Source organism: Engystomops pustulosus, chromosome 4 (assembly GCF_040894005.1).
Source record: "Engystomops pustulosus chromosome 4, aEngPut4.maternal, whole genome shotgun sequence".
NCBI lineage: Eukaryota > Metazoa > Chordata > Amphibia > Anura > Leptodactylidae > Engystomops > Engystomops pustulosus.
The window spans coordinates 8,879,156-8,903,960 of record NC_092414.1 but is presented as its reverse complement, the minus strand read 5'-3'; the positions used below and the strand labels follow the sequence as shown (position 1 = coordinate 8,903,960).

Sequence of the window (24,805 nt, the reverse complement as noted above, 5' to 3'; positions counted from 1 at the left end):
GTGTATAACACTCCTGTACTGTGTATAACACCCCTGTACTGTGTATAACACTCCTGTACTGTGTATAACACTCCTGTACTGTGTATAACACTCCTGCACTGTGTATAACACTCCTGTGCTGTGTATAACACTCCTGTACTGTGTATAACACTCCTGTTCTGTGTATAACACTCCTGTACTCTGTATAATACTCCTGTACTGTGTATAACACTCTTGTACTGTGTATAATACTCCTGTACTGTGTATAACACTCCTGTACTGTGTATAATACTCCTGTACTGTGTATAATACTCCTGTACTGTGTATAACACTCCTGTACTGTGTATAATACTCCTGTACTGTGTATAATACTCCTGTACTGTGTATAACACTCCTGTACTGTGTATAACACTCCTTTACTGTGTATAATACTCCTGTACTGTGTATAACACTCCTGTACTCTGTATAACACTCCTGTACTGTGTATAACACTCCTGTACTCTGTATAACACTCCTGTACTGTGTATAACACTCCTGTACTCTGTATAACACTCCTGTACTGTGTATAACACTCCTGTACTGTGTATAATACTCCTGTACTATGTATAACACTCCTGTACTGTGTATAACACTCCTGTACTGTGTATAATACTCCTGTACTATGTATAACCCTCCTGTACTGTGTATAACACTCCTGTACTGTGTATAATACTCCTGTACTGTGTATAATACTCCTGTACTGTGTAAAATACTCCTGTACTATGTATAACACTCCTGTACTGTGTATAACACTCCTGTACTGTGTATAATACTCCTGTACTGTGTATAATACTCCTGTACTGTGTATAACACTCCTGTACTGCGTATAATACTCCTGTACTGTGTATAATACTCCTGTACTGTATATAACACTCCTGTACTGTGTATAACACTCCTGTACTGTGTATAATACTCCTGTACTGTGTATAACACCCCTGTACTGTGTATAACACTCCTGTACTGTGTATAACACTCCTGTACTGTGTATAACACTCCTGTACTGTGTATAATACTCCTGTACTGTGTATAACACTCCTGTACTGTGTATAACACTCCTGTACTGTGTATAATACTCCTCTACTGTGTATAATACTCCTGTACTGTGTATAATACTCCTGTACTGTGTATAACACTCCTGTACTGTGTATAACACTCCTGTACTGTGTATAATACTCCTGTACTGTGTATAACATTCCTGTACTGTGTATAACACTCCTGTACTGTGTATAACACTCCTGTACTGTGTATAACACCACTATATTGTGTATAACACTCCTGTACTGTGTATAACACTCCTGTACTCTGTATAACACTCCTGTACTGTGTATAACACTCCTGTACTCTGTATAACACTCCTGTACTGTGTATAACACTCCTGTACTCTGTATAACACTCCTGTACTGTGTATAACACTCCTGTACTCTGTATAACACTCCTGTACTGTGTATAACACTCCTGTACTCTGTATAACACTCCTGTACTGTGTATAATACTCCTGTACTGTGTATAACACTCCTGTACTGTGTATAATACTCCTGTACTGTGTATAACACTCCTGTACTGTGTATAACACTCCTGTACTGTGTATAACACTCCTGTATTGTGTATAACATTCCTGTACTGTGTATAACACTCCTGTACTGTGTATAACACTCCTGTACTCTGTATAACACTCCTGTACTGTGTATAACACTCCTGTACTCTGTATAACACTCATGTACTGTGTATAATACTCCTGTACTGTGCATAACACCCCTGTACTGTGTATAACACTCCTGTACTGTGTATAATACTCCTGTACTGTGTATAACACTCCTGTACTGTGTATAATACTCCTGTACTGTGTATAACACTCCTGTACTGTGCATAATACTCCTGTACTGTGCATAACACTCCTGTACTGTGTATAACACTCCTGTACTGTGTATAACACTCCTGTACTGTGTATAATACTCCTGTACTGTGTATAATAGTCCTGTACTGTGTATAACACTCCTGTACTGTGTATAACACTCCTGTACTGTGTATAATACTCCTGTACTGTGTATAATACTCCTGTACTGTGTAGAACACTCCTGTACTGTGTATAACACTCCTGTACTGTGTATAACACTCCTGTACTCTGTATAACACTCCTGTACTGTGTATAATACTCCTGTACTGTGTATAACACTCCTGCACTGTGTATAATACTCCTGCACTGTATATAACACTCCTGTGCTGTGTATAACACTCCTGTACTTTGTATAATACTCCTGTACTGTGTATAATACTCCTGTACTGTGTATAACACTCCTGTACTGTGTATAATACTCCTGTACTGTGTATAACACTCCTGTACTATGTATAACACTCCTGTACTGTGTATAACACTCCTGTACTGTGTATAACACTCCTGTACTGTGTATAATACTCCTGTACTGTGTATAATACTCCTGTACTATGTATAACACTCCTGTACTGTGTATAACACTCCTGTACTGTGTATAATACTCCTGTACTGTGTATAATACTCCTGTACTGTGTATAACACCACTATACTGTGTATAATACTCCTGTACTGTGTATAATACTCCTGCGCTGTATATAACACTCCTGTACTGTGTATAATACTCCTGTACTGTGTATAATACTCCTGTACTGTGTATAACACTCCTGTACTGTGTATAATACTCCTGTACTGTGTATAATACTCCTGTACTGTGTATAACACTCCTGTACTGTGTATAACACCACTATACTGTGTATAACACTCCTCTACTGTGTATAACACTCCTGTACTGTGTATAATACTCCTGTACTGTGTATAACACTCCTGTACTGTGTATAACACTCCTGTACTCTGTATAATACTCCTGTACTGTGTATAATACTCCTGTATTGTATATAATACTACTGTACTATGTATAATACTCCTGTACTGTGTATAACACTCCTGTACTGTGTATAACACTCCTGTACTGTGTATAACACTCCTCTACTGTGTATAACACTCCTGTACTGTGTATAATACTCCTGTACTGTGTATAACACTCCTGTACTGTGTATAACACTCCTGTACTGTGTATAATACTCCTGTACTGTGTATAATACTTCTGTATTGTATATAATACTCCTGTACTGTGTATAACACTCCTGTACTGTGTATAACACTCCTGTACTGTGTATAACACTCCTGTACTGTGTATAATACTCCTGTACTGTGTATAGCACTCCTGTACTGTGTATAACACTCCTGTACTGTGTATAATACTCCTGTACTGTGTATAACACTCCTGTACTGTGTATAACACTCCTGTACTCTGTATAACACTCCTGTACTGTGTATAACACTCCTGTACTGTGTATAACACTCCTGTACTGTGTATAACACTCCTGTACTGTGTATAATACTCCTGTACTGTGTATAACACTCCTGTACTGTGTATAACACTCCTGTATTGTGTATAATACTCCTGTACTGTGTATAACACTCCTGTACTGTGTATAACACTCCTGTACTGTGTATAATACTCCTGTACTGTGTATAACACTCCTGTACTGTGTATAACACTCCTGTACGTGTATAACACTCCTGTACTGTGTATAATACTCCTGTACTGTGTATAACACTCCTGTACTGTGTATAACACTCCTGTACTGTGTATAATACTCCTGTACTGTATATAACACTCCTGTACTGTGTATAACACTCCTGTACTGTGTATAATACTCCTGTACTATGTATAACACTCCTGTACTGTGTATAATACTCCTGCACTGTGTATAACACTCCTGTACTGTGTATAACACTCCTGTACTGTGTATAACACTCCTGTACTGTGTATAATACTCCTGTACTGTATATAACACTCCTGTACTGTGTATAATACTCCTGTACTGTGTATAATACTCCTGTACTGTGTATAATACTCCTGTACTGTGTATAACACTCCTGTACTGTGTATAATACTCCTGTACTGTGTATAATACTCCTGTACTGTATATAACACTCCCGTACTGTGTATAACACTCCTGTACTGTGTATAACACTCCTGTACTGTGTATAACATTCCTGTACTGTGTATAACACTCCTGTACTATGTATAACACTCCTGTACTCTGTATAACACTCCTGTACTGTGTATAATACTCCTGTACTGTGTATAATACTCGTGTACTATGTATAACACTCCTGTACTCTGTATAACACTCCTGTACTGTGTATAATACTCCTGTACTGTGTATAATACTCGTGTACTATGTATAATACTCCTGTACTGTATATAATACTCCTGTACTGAGCATAATACTCCTGTACTATGTATAACACTCCTGTACTGTGCATAACACTCCTGTACTGTGTATAACACTCCTGTACTGTGTATAATACTCCTGTACTGTGTATAATACTCCTGCACTGTATATAACACTCCTGTACTGTGTATAACACTCCTGTACTGTGTATAATACTCCTGCACTGTGCATAACACTCCTGTACTGTGTATAACACTCCTGTACTGTGTATAACACTCCTGTACTGTGTATAATACTCCTGTACTGTGTATAACACTCCTGTACTGTGTATAATACTCCTGTACTGTGTATAACACTCCTGTACTGTGTATAACACTTTTGTACTGTGTATAACACTCCTGTACTGTGTATAACACTCCTGTACTGTGTATAATACTCCTGTACTGTGTATAACACTCCTGTACTGTGTATAATACTCAAGTACTGTGTATAATACTCCTGTACTGTGTATAACACTCCTGTACTGTGTATAATACTCCTGTACTGTGTATAATACTCCTGTACTGTGTATAACACTCCTGTACTGTGTATAACACTCCTTTACTGTGTATAATACTCCTGTACTGTGTATAATACTCCTGTACTGTGTATAATACTCCTGTATTGTATATAATACTCCTGTACTGTGTATAATACTCCTGTACTGTGTATAACACTCCTGTACTGTGTATAACACCACTATACTGTGTATAACACTCCTCTACTGTGTATAACACTCCTGTACTGTGTATAACACTCCTGTACTGTGTATAATACTCCTGTACTGTGTATAACACTCCTGTACTGTGTATAACACTCCTGTACTGTGTATAACACTCCTGTACTGTGTATAATACTCCTGTACTGTATATAACACTCCTGTACTGTGTATAACACTCATGTACTGTATATAACACTCCTGCACTGTGTATAACACTCCTGTACTGTATATAATACTCCTGTACTGTGTATAACACTCCTGTACTGTGTATAACACTCCTGTACTGTGTATAATACTCCTGTATTGTATATAATACTCCTGTACTGTGTATAACACTCCTGTACTGTGTATAACACTCCTGTACTGTGTATAATACTCCTGTACTGTGTATAACACTCCTGTACTGTGTATAACACTCCTGTACTCTGTATAACACTCCTGTACTGTGTATAACACTCCTGTACTGTTTATAATACTCCTGTACTGTGTATAATACTCCTGTACTGTGTATAACACTCCTGTACTGTGTATAACACTCCTGTACTGTGTATAACACTCCTGTACTGTGTATAATACTCCTGTACTGTGTATAATACTCCTGTACTGTATATAACACTCCTGTACTGTGTATAATACTCCTGTACTGTATATAACACTCCCGTACTGTGTATAACACTCCTGTACTGTGTATAACACTCCTGTACTGTGTATAACACTCCTTTACTGTGTATAATACTCCTGTACTGTGTATAATACTACTGTACTGTGTATAATACTCCTGTATTGTATATAATACTCCTGTACTGTGTATAATACTCCTGTACTGTGTATAACACTCCTGTACTGTGTATAACACCACTATACTGTGTATAACACTCCTGTACTGTGTATAACACTCCTGTACTGTGTATAACACTCCTGTACTGTGTATAATACTCCTGTACTGTGTATAACACTCCTGTACTGTGTATAACACCACTATACTGTGTATAATACTCCTGTACTGTGTATAATACTCCTTTACTGTATATAACACTCCTGTACTGTGTATAATACTCCTGTACTGTATATAACACTCCCGTACTGTGTATAACACTCCTGTACTGTGTATAACACTCCTGTACTGTGTATAACACTCCTGTACTGTGTAAAACACTCCTTTACTGTGTATAATACTCCTGTACTGTGTATAATACTACTGTACTGTGTATAATACTCCTGTATTGTATATAATACTCCTGAACTGTGTATAATACTCCTGTACTGTGTATAACACTCCTGTACTGTGTATAACACCACTATACTGTGTATAACACTCCTGTACTGTGTATAACACTCCTGTACTGTGTATAACACTCCTGTACTGTGTATAATACTCCTGTACTGTGTATAACACTCCTGTACTGTGTATAACACCACTATACTGTGTATAACACTCCTGTACTGTGTATAACACTCCTGTACTGTGTATAACACTCCTGTACTGTGTATAATACTCCTGTACTGTGTATAACACTCCTGTACTGTGTATAACACTCCTGTACTGTGTATAACACTCCTGTACTGTGTATAATACTCCTGTACTGTATATAACACTCCTGTACTGTGTATAACACTCATGTACTGTATATAACACTCCTGCACTGTGTATAACACTCCTGTACTGTATATAATACTCCTGTACTGTGTATAACACTCCTGTACTGTGTATAACACTCCTGTACTGTGTATAATACTCCTGTACTGTATATAACACTCCTGTACTGTATATAACACTCCTGTACTGTGTATAACATTCTTGTACTGTGTATAACACTCCTGTACTGTGTATAATACTCCTGTATTGTATATAATACTCCTGTACTGTGTATAATACTCCTGTACTGTGTATAACACTCCTGTACTGTGTATAACACTCCTGTACTGTGTATAACACTCCTGTACTGTGCATAACACTCCTGTACTGTGTATAACACTCATGTACTGTGTATAATACTCCTGTACTGTGTATAATACTCCTGTACTGTGTATAACACTCCTGTACTGTGTATAATACTCCTGTACTGTGTATAACACTCCTGTACTGTGTATAATACTCCTGTACTGTGTATAACACTCCTGTACTGTGTATAACACTCCTGTACTGTGTATAATACTCCTGTACTGTGTATAACACTCCTGTACTGTGTATAATACTCCTGTACTGTGTATAACACTCCTGTACTGTGTATAATACTCCTGTACTGTGTATAACAATCCTGTACTGTGTATAATACTCCTGTACTGTGTATAACACTCCTGTACTGTGTATAACACTCCTGTACTATGTATAACACTCCTGTACTGTGTATAACACTCCTGTACTGTGTATAACACTCCTGTACTGTGTATAATACTCCTGTACTGTGTATAATACTCCTGTACTGTGTATAACACTCCTGTACTGTGTATAATACTCCTCTACTGCGTATAATACTCCTGTACTGTGTATAACACTCCTGTACTGTGTATAACACTCCTGTACTGTGTATAACACTCCTGTACGGTATATAACACTCCTGTACTGTGTATAATACTCCTGTACTATGTATAACACTCCTGTACTGTGTATAATACTCCTGTACTGTGTATAACACTCCTGTACTGTGTATAACACTCCTGTACTGTGTATAATACTCCTGTACTGTGTATAACACTCCTGTACTGTGTATAATACTCCTGTACTGTGTATAACACTCCTGTACTGTGTATAACACTCCTGTACTGTGTATAATACTCCTGTACTGTGTATAACACTCCTGTACTGTGTATAATACTCCTATACTGTGTATAACACTCCTGCACTGTATATAACACCCCTGTACTGTGTATAACACTCCTGTACTGTGTATAATACTCCTTTACTGTATATAACACTCCTGTACTGTGTATACTACTCCTGTACTGTGTATAATACTCCTGTACTGTGTATAACACTCCTGTACTGTGTATAATACTCCTGTACTGTGACATCACTGTGTGTATTATCCCTGTACTGTGACATCACTGTGTGTATTATCCCTGTACTGTGACATCGCTGTGTGTATTATCTCTGTACTGTGACATCACTGTGTGTATTATCCCTGTACTGTGACATCACTGTGTGTATTATCCCTGTACTGTGACATCACTGTGTGTATTATCTCTGTACTGTGACATCACTGTGTGTATTATCTCTGTACTGTGACATCGCTGTGTGTATTATCTCTGTACTGTGACATCACTGTGTGTATTATCTCTGTACTGTGACATCACTGTGTGTATTATCCCTGTACTGTGACATCACTGTGTGTATTATCCCTGTACTGTGACATCGCTGTGTGTATTATCTCTGTACTGTGACATCACTGTGTGTATTATCCCTGTACTGTGACATCGCTGTGTGTATTATCTCTGTACTGTGACATCGCTGTGTGTATTATCTCTGTACTGTGACATCACTGTGTGTATTATCCCTGTACTGTGACATCACTGTGTGTATTATCTCTGTACTGTGACATCACTGTGTGTATTCTCCCTGTACTGTGAAATCACTGTGTGTATTATCCCTGTACTGTGACATCGCTGTGTGTATTATCTCTGTACTGTGACATCGCTGTGTGTATTATCTCTGTGATATCTACTGTGACATCACTGTGTGTATTATCTCTGTACTGTGACATCACTGTGTGTATTATCCCTGTACTGTGACATCACTGTGTGTATTACCCCTGTACTGTGACATCACTGTGTGTATTATCCCTGTACTGTGACATCACTGTGTGTATTATCCCTGTACTGTGACATCGCTGTGTGTATTCTCCCTGTACTGTGACATCGCTGTGTGTATTATCCCTGTACTGTGACATCACTGTGTGTATTATCCCTGTACTGTGACATCACTGTGTGTATTATCCCTGTACTGTGACATCACTGTGTGTATTATCCCTGTACTGTGACATCACTGTGGGTATTATCCCTGTACTGTGACATCACTGTGGGTATTATCTCTGTACTGTGACATCGCTGTGTGTATTATCCCTGTACTGTGACATCGCTGTGTGTATTATCTCTGTACTGTGACATCGCTGTGTGTATTATCCCTGTACTGTGACATCGCTGTGTGTATTATCCCCTGTACTGTGACATCACTGTGTGTATTCTCCCTGTACTGTGACATCACTGTGTGTATTATCCCTGTACTGTGACATCACTGTGTGTATTATCCATGTACTGTGACATCGCTGTGTGTATTATCTCTGTACTGTGACATCACTGTGTGTATTATCCCTGTACTGTGACATCACTGTGTGTATTATCCCTGTACTGTGACATCACTGTGTGTATTATGTCTGTACTGTGACATCACTGTGTGTATTATCCATGTACTGTGACATCGCCGTGTGTATTATCCCTGTACTGTGACATCACTGTGTGTATTATCCATGTACTGTGACATCGCCGTGTGTATTATCTCTGTACTGTGACATCACTGTGTGTATTATCCCTGTACTGTGACATCACTGTGTGTATTATCCCTGTACTGTGACATCGCCGTGTGTATTATCTCTGTACTGTGACATCACTGTGTGTATTATCTCTGTACTGTGACATCACTGTGTGTATTATCCCTGTACTGTGACATCGCCGTGTGTATTATCCCTGTACTGTGACATCACTGTGTGTATTATCCCTGTACTGTGACATCGCCGTGTGTATTATCCCTGTACTGTGACATCACTGTGTGTATTATCCCTGTACTGTGACATCGCTGTGTGTATTATCCCTGTACTGTGACATCACTGTGTGTATTATCCCTGTACTGTGACATCACTGTGTGTATTATCTCTGTACTGTGACATCACTGTGTGTATTATCCCTGTACTGTGACATCACTGTGTGTATTATCCATGTACTGTGACATCACTGTGTGTATTATCCCTGTACTGTGACATCACTGTGTGTATTATCTCTGTACTGTGACATCGCCGTGTGTATTATCCCTGTACTGTGACATCACTGTGTGTATTATCCATGTACTGTGACATCGCCGTGTGTATTATCCCTGTACTGTGACATCGCCGTGTGTATTATCTCTGTACTGTGACATCACTGTGTGTATTATCCCTGTACTGTGACATCACTGTGTGTATTATCTCTGTACTGTGACATCGCTGTGTGTATTATCCCTGTACTGTGACATCACTGTGTGTATTATCCCTGTACTGTGACATCACTGTGTGTATTATCCCTGTACTGTGACATCACTGTGTGTATTATCCCTGTACTGTGACATCACTGTGTGTATTATCCCTGTACTGTGACATCGCCGTGTGTATTATCCCTGTACTGTGACATCACCGTGTGTATTATCCCTGTACTGTGACATCACTGTGTGTATTATCTCTGTACTGTGACATCACTGTGTGTATTATCCCTGTACTGTGACATCACTGTGTGTATTATCCATGTACTGTGACATCACTGTGTGTATTATCCCTGTACTGTGACATCACTGTGTGTATTATCTCTGTACTGTGACATCGCCGTGTGTATTATCCCTGTACTGTGACATCACTGTGTGTATTATCCATGTACTGTGACATCGCCGTGTGTATTATCCCTGTACTGTGACATCGCCGTGTGTATTATCTCTGTACTGTGACATCACTGTGTGTATTATCCCTGTACTGTGACATCACTGTGTGTATTATCTCTGTACTGTGACATCGCTGTGTGTATTATCCCTGTACTGTGACATCACTGTGTGTATTATCCCTGTACTGTGACATCACTGTGTGTATTATCCCTGTACTGTGACATCACTGTGTGTATTATCCCTGTACTGTGACATCACTGTGTGTATTATCCCTGTACTGTGACATCGCCGTGTGTATTATCCCTGTACTGTGACATCACCGTGTGTATTATCCCTGTACTGTGACATCACTGTGTGTATTATCCCTGTACTGTGACATCACTGTGTGTATTATCCATGTACTGTGACATCACTGTGTGTATTATCCCTGTACTGTGACATCACTGTGTGTATTATCTCTGTCCTGTGACATCGCTGTGTGTATTATCCCTGTACTGTGACATCACTGTGTGTATTATCCCTGTACTGTGACATCACTGTGTGTATTATCTCTGTACTGTGACATCACTGTGTGTATTATCCATGTACTGTGACATCGCCGTGTGTATTATCCCTGTACTGTGACATCACTGTGTGTTTTATCCCTGTACTGTGACATCACTGTGTGTATTATCCCTGTGCTGTGACATCACTGTGTGTATTATCCCTGTACTGTGACATCACTATGTGTATTATCTCTGTACTGTGACATCACTGTGTATTATCCCTGTACTGTGACATCACTGTGTGTATTATCCCTGTACTGTGACATCGCTGTGTGTATTATCCCTGTACTGTGACATCACTGTGTGTATTATCCCTGTACTGTGACATCACTGTGTGTAGTATCCCTGTACTGTGACATCGCTGTGTGTATTATCTCTGTACTGTGACATCACTGTGTGTATTATCCCTGTACTGTGACATCACTGTGTGTATTATCCCTGTACTGTGACATCACTGTGTGTATTATCCCTGTACTGTGACATCACTGTGTGTATTATCCCTGTACTGTGACATCGCTGTGTGTATTATCCATGTACTGTGACATCGCCGTGTGTATTATCCCTGTACTGTGACATCGCTGTGTGTTTTATCCCTGTACTGTGACATCACTGTGTGTATTATCCCTGTGCTGTGACATCACTGTGTGTATTATCCCTGTACTGTGACATCACTGTGTGTATTATCTCTGTACTGTGACATCGCTGTGTGTATTATCCTGTACTGTGACATCGCTGTGTGTATTATCCCTGTACTGTGACATCACTGTGTGTATTATCCTGTACTGTGACATCACTGTGTGTATTATCCCTGTACTGTGACATCACTGTGTGTATTATCTCTGTACTGTGACATCACTGTGTGTATTATCTCTGTACTGTGACATCACTGTGTGTATTATCTCTGTACTGTGACATCACTGTGTGTATTATCTCTGTACTGTGATATCACTGTGTGTATTATCCCTGTACTGTGACATCACTGTGTGTATTATCTCTGTACTGTGACATCACTGTGTGTATTATCCTGTACTGTGACATCACTGTGTGTATTATCCCTGTACTGTGACATCGCTGTGTGTATTATCCCTGTACTGTGACATCGCTGTGTGTATTATCCCTGTACTGTGACATCACTGTGTGTATTATCCCTGTACTGTGACATCACTCTGTGTATTATCTCTGTACTGTGACATCGCTGTGTGTATTATCCCTGTACTGTGACATCGCTGTGTGTATTATCCCTGTACTGTGACATCACTCTGTGTATTATCCCCTGTACTGTGACATCACTGTGTGTATTATCCCTGTACTGTGACATCACTGTGTATATTATCTCTGTACTGTGACATCACTGTGTTTATTATCCCTGTACTGTGACTTCACTGTGTGTATTATCCCTGTACTGTGACATCGCTGTGTGTATTATCTCTGTACTGTGACATTACTGTGAGTATTGTCCCTGTACTGTGACATCGCTGTGTGTATTATCCCTGTACTGTGACATCACTGTGTGTATTATCCCTGTACTGTGACATCACTGTGTGTATTATCCTGAACTGTGACATCACTGTGTGTATTATCCCTGTACTGTGACATCACTGTGTGTATTATCCCTGTACTGTGACATCACTGTGTGTATTATCCCTGTACTGTGACATCACTATGTGTATTATCCCTGTACTGTGACATCACTGTGTGTATTATCCCTGTACTGTGATATCACTGTGTGTATTCTCCCTGTACTGCGACCTCGCTGTGTGTATTATCCCTGTACTGTGACATCACTGTGTGTATTATCCCTGTACTGTGACATCACTGTGTGTATTATCCCTGTACTGTGACATAACTGTGTGTATTATCCCTGTACTGTGACATCACTGTGTGTATTATCCCTGTACTGTGACATAACTGTGTGTATTATCCCTGTACTGTGACATCACTGTGTGTATTATCCCTGTACTGTGACATCACTGTGTGTATTATCCCTGTACTGTGACATAACTGTGTGTATTATCCCTGTACTGTGACATCACTGTGTGTATTATCCCTGTACGGTGACATAACTGTGTGTATTATCCCTGTACTGTGACATCACTGTGTGTATTATCCCTGTACTGTGACATCACAGTGTGTATTATCTCTGTACTGTGACATCACTGTGTGTATTATCCCTGTACGGTGACATAACTGTGTGTATTATCCCTGTACTGTGACATCACTGTGTGTACTATCCCTGTACTGTGACATCACTGTGTGTATTATCCCTGTACTGTGACATCACTGTGTGTATTATCCTGAACTGTGACATCACTGTGTGTATTATCCCTGTACTGTGATATCACTGTGTGTATTCTCCCTGTACTGCGACCTCGCTGTGTGTATTATCCCTGTACTGTGACATCACTGTGTGTATTATCCCTGTACTGTGACATCACTGTGTGTATTATCCCTGTACTGTGACATCACTGTGTGTATTATCCCTGTACTGTGACATCACTGTGTGTATTATCCCTGTACTGTGACATCGCTGTGTGTATTATCCCTGTACTGTGACATCACTGTGTGTATTATCCCTGTACTGTGACATCACTGTGTGTATTATCCCCTGTACTGTGACATCGCTGTGTGTATTATCCCTGTACTGTGACATCACTGTGTGTATTATCCCTGTACTGTGACATCACAGTGTGTATTATCTCTGTACTGTGACATCACTGTGTGTATTATCCCTGTACTGTGACATCACTGTGTGTAATATCCCTGTACTGTGACACCACTGTGTGTATTATCCCTGTACTGTGACATCGCTGTGTGTATTATCCCTGTACTGTGACATCACTGTGTGTATTATCTCTGTACTGTGACATCACTGTGTGTATTATCCCTGTACTGTGACATCACTGTGTGTATTATCTCTGTACTGTGACATCGCTGTGTGTATTATCCCTGTACTGTGACATCACTGTGTGTATTATCTCTGTACTGTGACATCACTGTGTGTATTATCCCTGTACTGTGACATCACTGTGTGTATTATCCCTGTACTGTGACACCACTGTGTGTATTATCCGTGTACTGTGATATCACTGTGTGTATTATCCCTGTACTGTGACATCACTGTGTGTATTCTCCCTGTACTGTGACATCACTGGGTGTATTATCCTGTACTGTGACATCACTGTGTGTATTCTCCCTGTACTGTGACATCACTGTGTGTATTATCCCTGTACTGTGACATCACTGTGTGTATTATCTCTGTACTGTGACATCACTGTGTGTATTATCTCTGTACTGTGACATCACTGTGTGTATTATCCCTGTACTGTGACATCACTGTGTGTATTATCCCTGTACTGTGACACCACTGTGTGTATTATCCGTGTACTGTGATATCACTGTGTGTATTATCCTGTACTGTGACATCACTGTGTGTATTCTCCCTGTACTGTGACATCACTGGGTGTATTATCCTGTACTGTGACATCACTGTGTGTATTCTCCCTGTACTGTGACATCACTGTGTGTATTATCCCTGTACTGTGACATCACTGTGTGTATTATCTCTGTACTGTGACATCACTGTGTGTATTATCCCTGTACTGTGACATCACTGTGTGTATTATCCCTGTACTGTGACATCACTGTGTGTATTATCCCTGTACTGTGACATCACTGTGTGTATTATCCCTGTACTGTGACATCACTGTGTGTATTATCTCTGTACTGTGACATCACTGCGTGTATTATCTCTGTACTTTGACATCACTGTGTGTATTATCTCTGTACTGTGACATCGCTGTGTGTATTATCCCTGTACTGTGACATCACTGTGTGTATTATCCCTGTACTGTGACATCACTGTGTGTATTATCCCTGTACTGTGACACCACTGTGTGTATTATCCGTGTACTGTGATATCACTGTGTGTATTATCCTGTACTGTGACATCACTGTGTGTATTCTCCCTGTAATGTGACATCACTGTGTGTATTATCCTGTACTGTGACATCACTGTGTGTATTCTCCCTGTACTGTGACATCACTGTGTGTATTATCCCTGTACTGTGACAACACTGTGTGTATTATCTCTGTACTGTGACATCACTGTGTGTATTATCCTGTACTGTGACATCACTGTGTGTATTATCCCTGTACTGTGACATCACTGTGTGTATTATCCCTGTACTGTGACATCACTGTGTGTATTATCTCTGTACTGTGACATCACTGTGTGTATTATCTCTGTACTGTGACATCACTGTGTGTATTATCCCTGTACTGTGACATCGCTGTGTGTATTATCTCTGTACTTTGACATCACTGTGTGTATTATCTCTGTACTGTGACATCACTGTGTGTATTATCTCTGTACTGTGACATCACTGTGTGTATTATCCCTGTACTGTGACATCACTGTGTGTATAATCCCTGTACTGTGACATCACTGTGTGTATTATCCCTGTACTGTGACATCACTGTGTGTATTATCCCTGTACTGTGACATCACTGTGTGTATTATCCCTGTACTGTGACATCACTGTGTGTATTATCCCTGTACTGTGACATCACTGTGTGTATTATCCCTGTACTGTGGCATCACTGTGTGTATTATCTCTGGACTGTGACATCCCTGTGTGTATTATCCCTGTACTGTGACATCACTGTGTGTATTATCCCTGTACTGTGACATCACTGTGTGTATTATCCTGTACTGTGACATCACTGTGTGTATTATCCCTGTACTGTGACATCACTGTGTGTATTATCCTGCACTGTGACATCACTGTGTGTATTATCCTGTACTGTGACATCACTGTGTGTATTCTCCCTGTACTGTGACATCACTGTGTGTATTATCTCTGTACTGTGACATCACTGTGTGTATTATCCCTGTACTGTGACATCGCTGTGTGTATTCTCCCTGTACTGTGACATCACTGTGTGTATTATCCTGTACTGTGACATCACTGTGTGTATTATCCCTGTACTGTGACAGCACTGTGTGTATTATCTCTGTACTGCGACATCGCTGTGTGTATTATCTCTGTACTGTGACATCACTGTGTGTATTCTCTGTACTGTGACATCACTGTGTGTATTATCCCTGTACTGTGACATCACTGTGTGTATTCTCCCTGTACTGTGACATCGCTGTGTGTATTATCCCTGTACTGTGACTGTGTGCTCTGTGTGTATTATCCCTGTACTGTGACATCACTGTGTGTATTATCCCTGTACTGTGACATCACTGTGTGTATTATCCCTGTACTGTGACATCGCTGTGTGTATAATCCCTGTACTGTGACATCACTGTGTGTATTATCCCTGTGCTGTGACATCGCTGTGTGTATTATCCTGTACTGTGACATCACTGTGTGTATTATCCCTGTACTGTGACATCACTGTGTGTATTATCCCTGTACTGTGACATCACTGTGTGTATTATCCCTGTACTGTGACATCACTGTGTGTATTATCTCTGTACTGTGACATCACTGTGTGTATTATCCCTGTACTGTGACATCACTGTGTGTATTATCCCTGTACTGTGACATCACTGTGTGTATTATGCCTGTACTGTGACATCACTGTGTGTATTATCCCTGTACTATGACATCGCTGTGTGTAGTATCCCCTGTACTGCGACATCGCTGTGTGTATTATCCCTGTACTGTGACATCACTGTGTGTATTATCCCTGTGCTGTGACATCGCTGTGTGTATTATCCCTGTACTGTGACATCACTGTGTGTATTATCCCTGTACTGTGACATCACTGTGTGTATTATCTCTGTACTGTGACATCGCTGTGTGTATTATCCCTGTACTGTGACATCACTGTGTGTATTATCCCTGTACTGTGACACCACTGTGTGTATTATCCCTGTACTGTGACATCACTGTGTGTATTACCTCTGTACTGTGACATCACTGTGTGTATTATCCCTGTACTGTGACATCACTGTGTGTATTATCCCTGTATTGTGACATCACTGTGTGTATTATCCTGTACTGTGACATCACTGTGTGTATTATGCCTGTACTGTGACATCACTGTGTGTATTATGCCTGTACTGTGACATCACTGTGTGTATTATCTCTGTACCGTGACATCACTGTGTGTATTATCCCTGTACTGTGACATCACTGTGTGCATTATGCCTGTACTGTGACATCACTGTGTGTATTATGCCTGTACTGTGACATCACTGTGTGTATTATCTCTGTACTGTGACATCACTGTGTGTATTCTCCCTGTACTGTGACATCACTGTGTGTATTCTCCCTGTACTGTGACATCACTGTGTGTATTATTCCTGTACTGTGACATCGCTGTGTGTATTATCTCTGTACTGTGACATCACTGTGTGTATTATCCTGTACTGTGACATCACTGTGTGTATTATCCCTGTACTGTGACATCACTGTGTGTATTATCTCTGGACTGTGACATCACTGTGTGTATTATCCCTGTACTGTGACATCACTGTGTGTATTATCCTGTACTGTGACATCACTGTGTGTATTATCCCTGTACTGTGACATCACTGTGTGTATTATCTCTGTACTGTGACATCACTGTGTGTATTCTCCCTGTCCTGTGACATTACCCGGTGTATGACCTCTCTCCATGATGATACATGTAGTATGTATGATGTGACTGTGTGCTCTGTGTATTGTTCTGACACTTCATAGGAAAGACTAATAGACATTTACATAGGATCCAGTTACACAGGACATGGGGAGCGTCAGCCATTGTTTTCATGGCAGGGGAGGGGGATAAGGGGCCGCTCCGATGCTACTTATCCCTGTACCCCTGGGGGCGTCATATCGGAAGCCGTCACCACCAGGGAAAATCTCTGGAATATTCCAAACTGACCAATTAATTGTGAAGTGAACAACAAACCCCTAAATTATCAGTGATCCCAACCCCCCCATTACCCATAGATCCCGGCACCGGGACTGTGGTATCTTCCTATATTTGTTATCCATGGCCTCCTGCCTTCTAATATCAACTTTTACAATTATGCTAATGAGCCAGAAGGGATCTGGGGGAGTTACCATTGCCCTTCCACGCTGCAGATTCACAGGCTGTTACAATGTGCAGAAGCACTCCCCCCCCCCCCCCCTCCCACCGTGTGCCGAAACTTCCTATTTTGAGATAACATCAGGCAGAGGGAGGGGGAAGTGCTAAAGGGAACAGAGGGGGAGAAAAGAAAGAATTGTGCCTCCTTTTAAACCTTAATATTCTGTACAGTGTAACCACACTGTGAAGCTGCAGCGCAGAGGAGCTCTGGTAACTCATCAAGTTACTTTCTAACTCATTAGCATAATTTTGCAAGTTGATTTTAGAAGGAAGAAGACCATGGATAAGAAATATAAGAAGATATCACAGTCCTGGGGCCTGGATCTATGAGTAATGTCCCTGGTTTATCCTGATGGATCACCAGTGGAGCCTGTCAGACCCCCGCCATGCTTCCTAGGAGATACTTCAACCGTTTTCAGCCATTCTGGCCCCATACATCACCATTCCGTACATAACGTTGTATAAGAGCTGTTACCGACCAAAAAACCGCACTGACTGTGTGAACACTGCCCAATAAGCTGATGGGTCCTAAGGGACACCTGGTGGCCATGAGTGGAACTGCATTTTGTATTATATATGTTGTACATCCTCCTCATCTATTGTACAGTTCTCACTAAAGTGTTTTATTCTTATTTGCGGGTCTGTAAATGTTTATTATGACCATACAGCAGGTCTGTGGACGAATAATAATACATATATAGCCCTGTGCAGGTCACATTCTGATATATGCCATAAAATATGGAATTATTATGAATTTTGGCAGCTGAGCATTAAAAGAGCCAAGAAACAGAGGCGCCTTCTGGATTATTCAGGTTCTCAGGTGATTTTTGAACTAGTGTTAGTTTTGTGCGATATCAATAAAGTTATTGGATTAAAAAAAAAAACATGCGGTGACGCAAAAAGATGACGCCTGGTGTGGATGTCACGCCTTCAAACTGCGGACCAATAGCAGAGCAGGAAGCAAACCCGAGGGAAGGTTCGGGTTTGCCCGATTTAAAGATGGCGGATCGCCTGACGCAGCTCCAGGACGCGCTGAATTCGGTGAGTGATTTCCCCGGTCCTGGTGTCTCCTGTCCCCGGGAGATGCGTCTAATGTAGTGGCCGGTGCTGAGAGACGTCCAGAGTGGTGGAGGGAGAGGAACAACGTGTAATATCCGGACAATGTATCATCCTCCATTATACCGCACAGTATCCACCCATCATACATCTATATACTGTATATGTGTATTACACCCCAGAGCTGCACTCACTGCCCTGCACAGGATAAGTCATGTCATGTATGTACACAGTGACTGCACCAGCAGCAGAATAGTGAGTGCAGCTCTGGAGTATAATACAGGATGTAACTCAGGATCAGTACAGGATAAGTAATGTCATGTGTGTACACAGTGACTGCACCAGCAGCAGAATAGTGAGTGCAGCTCTGGAGTATAATACAGGATGTAACTCAGGATCAGTACAGGATAAGTAATGTCATGTATATACAGTGACTGCACCAGCAGCAGGATAGTGAGTGCAGCTCTGGGGTATAATACAGGATGTAACTCAGGATCAGTACAGGATAAGTAATGTCATGTATGTACACAGTGACTGCACCAGCAGCAGAATAGTGAGTGCAGCTCTGGGGTATAATACAGGATGTAACTCAGGATCAGTACAGGATAAGTAATGTCATGTATGTACACAGTGACTGCACCAGCAGCAGAATAGTGAGTGCAGCTCTGGAGTATAATACAGGATGTAACTCAGGATCAGTACAGGATAAGTAATGTCATGTGTGTACACAGTGACTGCACCAGCAGCAGAATAGTGAGTGCAGCTCTGGAGTATAATACAGGATGTAACTCAGGATCAGTACAGGATAAGTAATGTCATGTATATACAGTGACTGCACCAGCAGCAGGATAGTGAGTGCAGCTCTGGGGTATAATACAGGATGTAACTCAGGATCAGTACAGGATAAGTAATGTCATGTATGTACACAGTGACTGCACCAGCAGCAGATAGTGAGTGCAGCTCTGGAGTATAATACAGGATGTAACTCAGAATCAGTACAGGATAAGTAATGTAATGTATGTACACAGTGACTGCACCAGCAGCAGAATAGTGAGTGCAGCTCTGGGGTATAATACAGGATGTAACTCAGGATCAGTACAGGATAAGTAATGTCATGTATGTACACAGTGACTGCACCAGCAGCAGAATAGTGAGTGCAGCTCTGGGGTATAATACAAGATGTAACTCAGGATCAGTACAGGATAAGTAATGTCATGTATGTACACAGTGACTGCACCAGCAGCAGAATAGTGAGTGCAGCTCTGGAGTATAATACAGGATGTAACTCAGGATCAGTACAGGATAAGTAATGTCATGTATGTACACAGTGACTGCACCACCAGCAGAATAGTGAGTGCAGCTCTGGGGTATAATACAGGATGTAACTCAGGATCAGTACAGGATAAGTAATGTCATGTATGTACACAGTGACTGCACCAGCAGCAGAATAGTGAGTGCAGCTCTGGAGTATAATACAGGATGTAACTCAGGATCAGTACAGGATAAGTAATGTCATGTATGTACACAGTGACTGCACCACCAGCAGAATAGTGAGTGCAGCTCTGGGGTATAATACAGGATGTAACTCAGGATCAGTACAGGATAAGTAATGTCATGTATGTACACAGTGACTGCACCAGCAGCAGAATAGTGAGTGCAGCTCTGGAGTATAATACAGGATGTAACTCAGGATCAGTACAGGATAAGTAATGTCATGTATGTACACAGTGACTGCACCAGCAGCAGAATAGTGAGTGCAGCTCTGGAGTATAATACTGGATGTAACTCAGGATCAGTACAGGATAAGTAATGTCATGTATGTACACAGTGACTGCACCAGCAGCAGAATAGTGAGTGCAGCTCTGGAGTATAATACTGGATGTAACTCAGGATCAGTACAGGATAAGTAATGTCATGTATATACACAGTGACTGCACCAGCAGCAGAATAGTGAGTGCAGCTCTGGAGTATAATTGTGTCTGTGCTCTTGTGTCTGGCAGCTTGCGGATCAGTTCTGTAACGCTATCGGGGTGCTGCAGCAGTGCGCTCCTCCCGCCTCCTTTAACAACATTCAGACTACAGTGAACAAGGAGCAGCCGTCCAACCCCACAGAAGGTAAGTGACGTCCTCTGTGAGTTCTTCCTCCTGTGACCTCATCACCAGTGATCTTGTAATCATTCAGTCGCGGTTCCTTGGATTTCTGGCGCTGCAGATTTGCTTTTCAGCCGTCTGGTAATATCACATCTCCGCTGCTGTCATGGTCTTCTCCAGGCGGCCATGTTGGTTATCACCTGGTTTGGAGAATTTGCTATAACCAGGTCCGGCCTTGTCCGGGCGCTGGCAGATCTGGATCTGAGTCTGTGTCCTAATCTTCCAGAATACGCTCAGCTCTTTGCTGCCCTGATTGCCCGCACAGCCAAGGATATTGATGTCCTCATCGACTCTCTGCCCAGCGAGGAGTCTACAGCTGCGCTACAGGTGAGGACCTCTGGGGGGTGCTAACAGGACTAAATAACATGTCCACTCACACTTAATACCGTGACGAATACCCCCTCTTTCCCCCCCCCTTTCCCCCTCCTTCCCTCCTCCTGGCGTGGCCTCTCCTGCCCCCCCCCCCCTTTTCCCCCTCCTTCCCTCCTCCTGGCGCGGCCTCTCTTCCCCCCTTGTCCCCCTCCTTCCCTCCTGCTGGCGCTGCCTCTCTTCTCCCCCCTTTTGCCCTCGTTCCCTCTTCCTGGCGCGGCCCCTCTTCCCCCTCGTTCCCTCCTCCTGGCGCGGCCCCTCTTCCCCCCTCGTTCCCTCCTCCTGGCGCGGCCCCTCTTCCCCCTCGTTCCCTCCTCCTGGCGCGGCCCCTCTTCCCCCTCGTTCCCTCTTCCTGGCGCGGCCCCTCTTCCCCCTCGTTCCCTCTTCCTGGCGCGGCCTCTCTTCCCCCCTCGTTCCCTCCTCCTGGCGCGGCCCCTCTTCCCCCCTCGTTCCCTCTTCCTGGCGCGGCCCCTCTTCCCCCTCGTTCCCTCCTCCTGGCGCGGCCCCTCTTCCCCCTCGTTCCCTCCTCCTGGCGCGGCCCCTCTTCCCCCTCGTTCCCTCTTCCTGGCGCGGCCTCTCTTCCCCCCTCGTTCCCTCTTCCTGGCGCGGCCTCTCTTCCCCCCTCGTTCCCTCTTCCTGGCGCGGCCTCTCTTCCCCCCTCGTTCCCTCTTCCTGGCGCGGCCTCTCTTCCCCCCTCGTTCCCTCCTCCTGGCGCTGCCTCTCTTCTCCCCCCTTTTGCCCTCGTTCCCTCTTCCTGGCGCGGCCCCTCTTCCCCCTCGTTCCCTCCTCCTGGCGCGGTCCCTCTCTCCCCCCTCGCTGTGATGATTGCGCATTACACGTCTTCTTTGGCCTCCCCCATGTTGCAGGCGGCGAGCCTGTACCAGTTAGAGGAGGAGAACCATGCTGCGGCCGCCCGCCTGGGGGAGGTGGTGTCCCGGGGAGACCTGCTGCTGGAGAAGATACAGACGGCGCTGGCAGACATCGCCCAATCTCAGCTGAAGACCAGGAGCATCATCCACATGCAGCCGCTGTCTGAGAGCTAGCAGCAGGGGGCGCTCTCCTCCATCAGATCTCGCTACCGATCCCTTGTTCCGCTGAAGACGTTGCGGTGTGCGGCAGAGAACTTGTGTACGAGTTATGGAATCGCCATGTGCTATGGCGGCCGCTGTGGACAGTCGCCCTTTCCCTATGTTTGGCCACTTACCATCAGTAGGTGGCCCCTATCTGCCTGTCTGAACATTGCTGAACCTGTGTCAGTGGGTTTTCTACTGCTGGGCCGGGCGGCACACGGATCCCATGTCACAGGGGTCTCGGCCTCCGTCACAGACATTGTTTGTATCAGGATTTTCATAATAAAATAAGATTTATTGGTACAAGACTAAAGATTTTTTGTTGTTTTGTATTGAAACTTTTGGAACCATTTTTATTTTACACTGAAAACAAGTGTCCAAAACCTGGCAGCTTCCCGGCACGGCGCTGTATGAAGGGATCTGGGCAGATGGCGGTATAGCAGTGTTGGTTCGGTGAGTTTGATGATTTAGCTGGCTTTTTGGTGGTAGTGTATTTGATAACACTGGGTATAGCGGGATGATATTACTTGCATATATAGGTGTGGAGCTGTGGCGGTGCAACAATGAAGTGGAGCTGTGGCATTGGTGTAGTACATGCAGCATCCAGAACTGTGAGAAATTTACCCCTGCAGATTATTACATCGCTGCATCCAAAGTAAGAGAAGATGACTGTGGGGGGCGCTATATTGGGGACAGCTGATATATGATGAGGATGAGGGCGGGGGAGATGCAGCTGCAGTTTCACTTTGGATCACTCTGTTTTGTTCTCTGCTTTAATGGATTACCTCGATCGTTTGATCATGTGTGATGTCACCGCACACCCCTCAGCCACATTTTACTTACTGTGCAGAGCTCCAGTCTGTGGCTTGCAGTGTCGTCACTATAACATGGGATGAGTCAGTCACTTCCTCTTATGAGTTAATCTCTCGGCTTCCTGTGTCCAGTCCTGAGTGTCACCACATTATGTCACCCGGGCGTCACCATAACACTGCAATTTACATACCAGAAATATAATGCCTGACCAGCACGGAGACGCGTCATCAGTGTCATCTCACAGCATTACTGGAAGATCTGCTGAAAGGTAGAGGGCGCTCTGACCCCTCTGTGACTACACCCCCCATACACAGCGAGCTGCCATGTCCTGTGTATCCTGACACCTTTCTATCATAGCCAGCAGTGGTCAGGGGTCAGCATGGGCGCTCTGACCCCTCTGACTACACCCCCCATACACAGCGAGCTGCCATGTCCTGTGTATCCTGACACCTTTCTATCATAGCCAGCAGTGGTCAGGGGTCAGCATGGGCGCTCTGACCCCTCTGTGACTACACCCCCCATACACAGCGAGCTGCCATGTCCTGACACCTTTCTATCATAGCCAACAGTGGTCAGGGGTCAGCATGGGAGTTCTGACCACTCTGTGACTACACCCCCCATACACAGCGAGCTGCCATGTCCTGTGTGTCCTGAAGCCTTTCTATCATAGCCAGCAGTGGTCAGGGGTCAGCATGGGTGCTCTGACCTCTCTGTGACTACACTCCCATACACAGCGAGCTGCCATGTCCTGTGTGTCCTGACACCTTTCTATCATAGCCAGCAGTGGTCAGGGGTCAGCATGGGCGCTCTGACCCCTCTGTGACTACACCCCCCATACACAGCGAGCTGCCATGTCCTGTGTGTCCTGACACCTTTCTATCATAGCCAGCAGTGGTCAGGGGTCAGCATGGGTGCTCTGACCCCTCTGTGACTACACCCCCCATACACAGCGAGCTGCCATGTCCTGTGTGTCCTGACACCTTTCTATCATAGCCAGCAGTGGTCAGGGGTCAGCATGGGCGCTCTGACCCCTCTGTGACTACACCTCCCATACACAGCGAGCTGCCATGTCCTGTGTGTCCTG

At 43.1% G+C, this 24,805-nt stretch overlaps 1 protein-coding gene across 1 annotated transcript; it reads left to right on the top strand.

Moving 5' to 3' along the window:
• Positions 1-19,145: 19,145 nt before the first annotated feature.
• On the top strand, positions 19,146-23,221 carry MED21 (mediator complex subunit 21). Its single transcript, XM_072145051.1, has 4 exons — positions 19,146-19,303; positions 21,319-21,433; positions 21,696-21,796; positions 22,705-23,221. The coding sequence occupies exons 1-4, from the start codon at positions 19,166-19,168 to the stop codon at positions 22,879-22,881; spliced, it is 531 nt and encodes a 176-aa protein (XP_072001152.1). The 5' UTR covers positions 19,146-19,165; the 3' UTR covers positions 22,882-23,221.
• The last annotated feature ends 1,584 nt before the right edge of the window (positions 23,222-24,805 follow it).

Coding starts and splice junctions, on each gene's coding strand:
- MED21 (XM_072145051.1), top strand. CDS start 19,166: ATGACGCCTGGTGTGGATGTCACGCCTTCAAACTGCGGACCAATAGCA. Junction 19,304..21,318: donor TCCAGGACGCGCTGAATTCG/GTGAGTGATTTC, acceptor TGTGTCTGGCAG/CTTGCGGATCAGTTCTGTAA. Junction 21,434..21,695: donor GCCGTCCAACCCCACAGAAG/GTAAGTGACGTC, acceptor CTAATCTTCCAG/AATACGCTCAGCTCTTTGCT.